Source organism: Sphaeroforma arctica (assembly GCF_001186125.1).
Source record: "Sphaeroforma arctica JP610 unplaced genomic scaffold supercont1.8002, whole genome shotgun sequence".
Taxonomy (NCBI): Eukaryota; class Ichthyosporea; order Ichthyophonida; genus Sphaeroforma; species Sphaeroforma arctica.
This window is the reverse complement of record NW_014032556.1, coordinates 1-1,315: the sequence shown is the minus strand read 5'-3', so window position 1 is coordinate 1,315 and position 1,315 is coordinate 1. Positions and strand designations below refer to the sequence as shown.

Below are 1,315 nucleotides of genomic sequence, written 5' to 3'. Positions count from 1 at the left end.
TGTATATATATAACATATATATATATATATATAAATATATATAGATATATATATATATGGTGTGTGTGGACGTATATATAAAATGTGCGTGTCTCTGTGTGTACTCACTTAAGTATGTACATACCCTTCTTCCTTCTTCCTGGCTATCTCCTGCTCCTCCTCTATTTCCTGCACCTTGGCCTTCATGAGAATGCTGATGCGCTTAGCGAGATCGGGCTTACGTGCACGTGACATGAGCTGAATAGCTATGTCGTATGACTTGGGCAACGTAAGCATGCAGGCCAAGTCCATGATACGCAGTGGCTTGTCATGTTGTAGCGCAACCTGTGTGAAAATAGCGGAGTTGGTAACGAAATAAACCGTGTGGTGAGAAACTAAGCAATGCGTGTGATGGAATAAGCCATGTGGGCGGAGTGAGTGACTTGCACTCAGTCGGTGTACCGTATGACTAGGGCAGAATGAGCATACGTGATAGATTTATATTACGCCGAGGGTTGCTCTGTTGCTATACAATCGGCGTCCAACCAATCCTATACTCTCCAGCATACAGTTACCACCCAAAGCTTGTCCTGAACTTCTTGCATATACTATGTACACAGGCATAGGCTCACAAGAACGCAACCCTCTACATACACCCACACACATTACGCTCTGCATGCAACTAATGGTATACTCTCCAGCATACAGTTGCCACTCAAGGCTTGTCCCGAACTTCTTGCATATACTATATACAAATCCACAGGCTCGCACACACACATACGTTCCGATATGTGTCGCTATTAGCCAGAAGGCAACCCTACACATGAACCCACACATAGTACTACCTGCCTGCAACTAATGTCATACTATCAAGCATACAGATAACAACATACATATACACCCACATAGCTACCAGAGGTACTTTGGCCTCAAGAATGGTATTCCTATATATTTCTAACACACTACCATGCTTCACTACACACATAAACTTGCATACCTAGATTATCTATAGATACATTTACACGACCATGTCGGGTACATACGCACACAGCTACTGCACTCCTAAGTATTAAGGCGGCTGTGTGTTACATTACCACCCACACACACCCACACACGCCACAGACACACAGTCGCACATAGATAAGTTGATACACACAAACTCATACATACGTTGGTGTGTGTACACAATGATAATACTATCTGAATATGGCAGATCACAATACTATATCTCACAATTATGCATATCATATGTAATACACAACACATCTCGCCATAATAAGCCACACACACACACACACACACACACACACACACACACACACACACACACACACAC

General features: G+C 42.8%; 1 protein-coding gene across 1 annotated transcript; it reads right to left on the bottom strand.

Annotated features, from left to right (window-relative positions):
- Nucleotides 1–124: 124 nt before the first annotated feature.
- Nucleotides 125–291, bottom strand: SARC_16407 (hypothetical protein; the record flags this gene model as incomplete). Its single annotated transcript, XM_014289487.1, has 1 exon — nt 125–291. A coding segment is annotated over one exon (167 nt), but the record flags the coding sequence as incomplete, so codon positions are not given.
- Nucleotides 292–1,315: the final 1,024 nt, after the last annotated feature.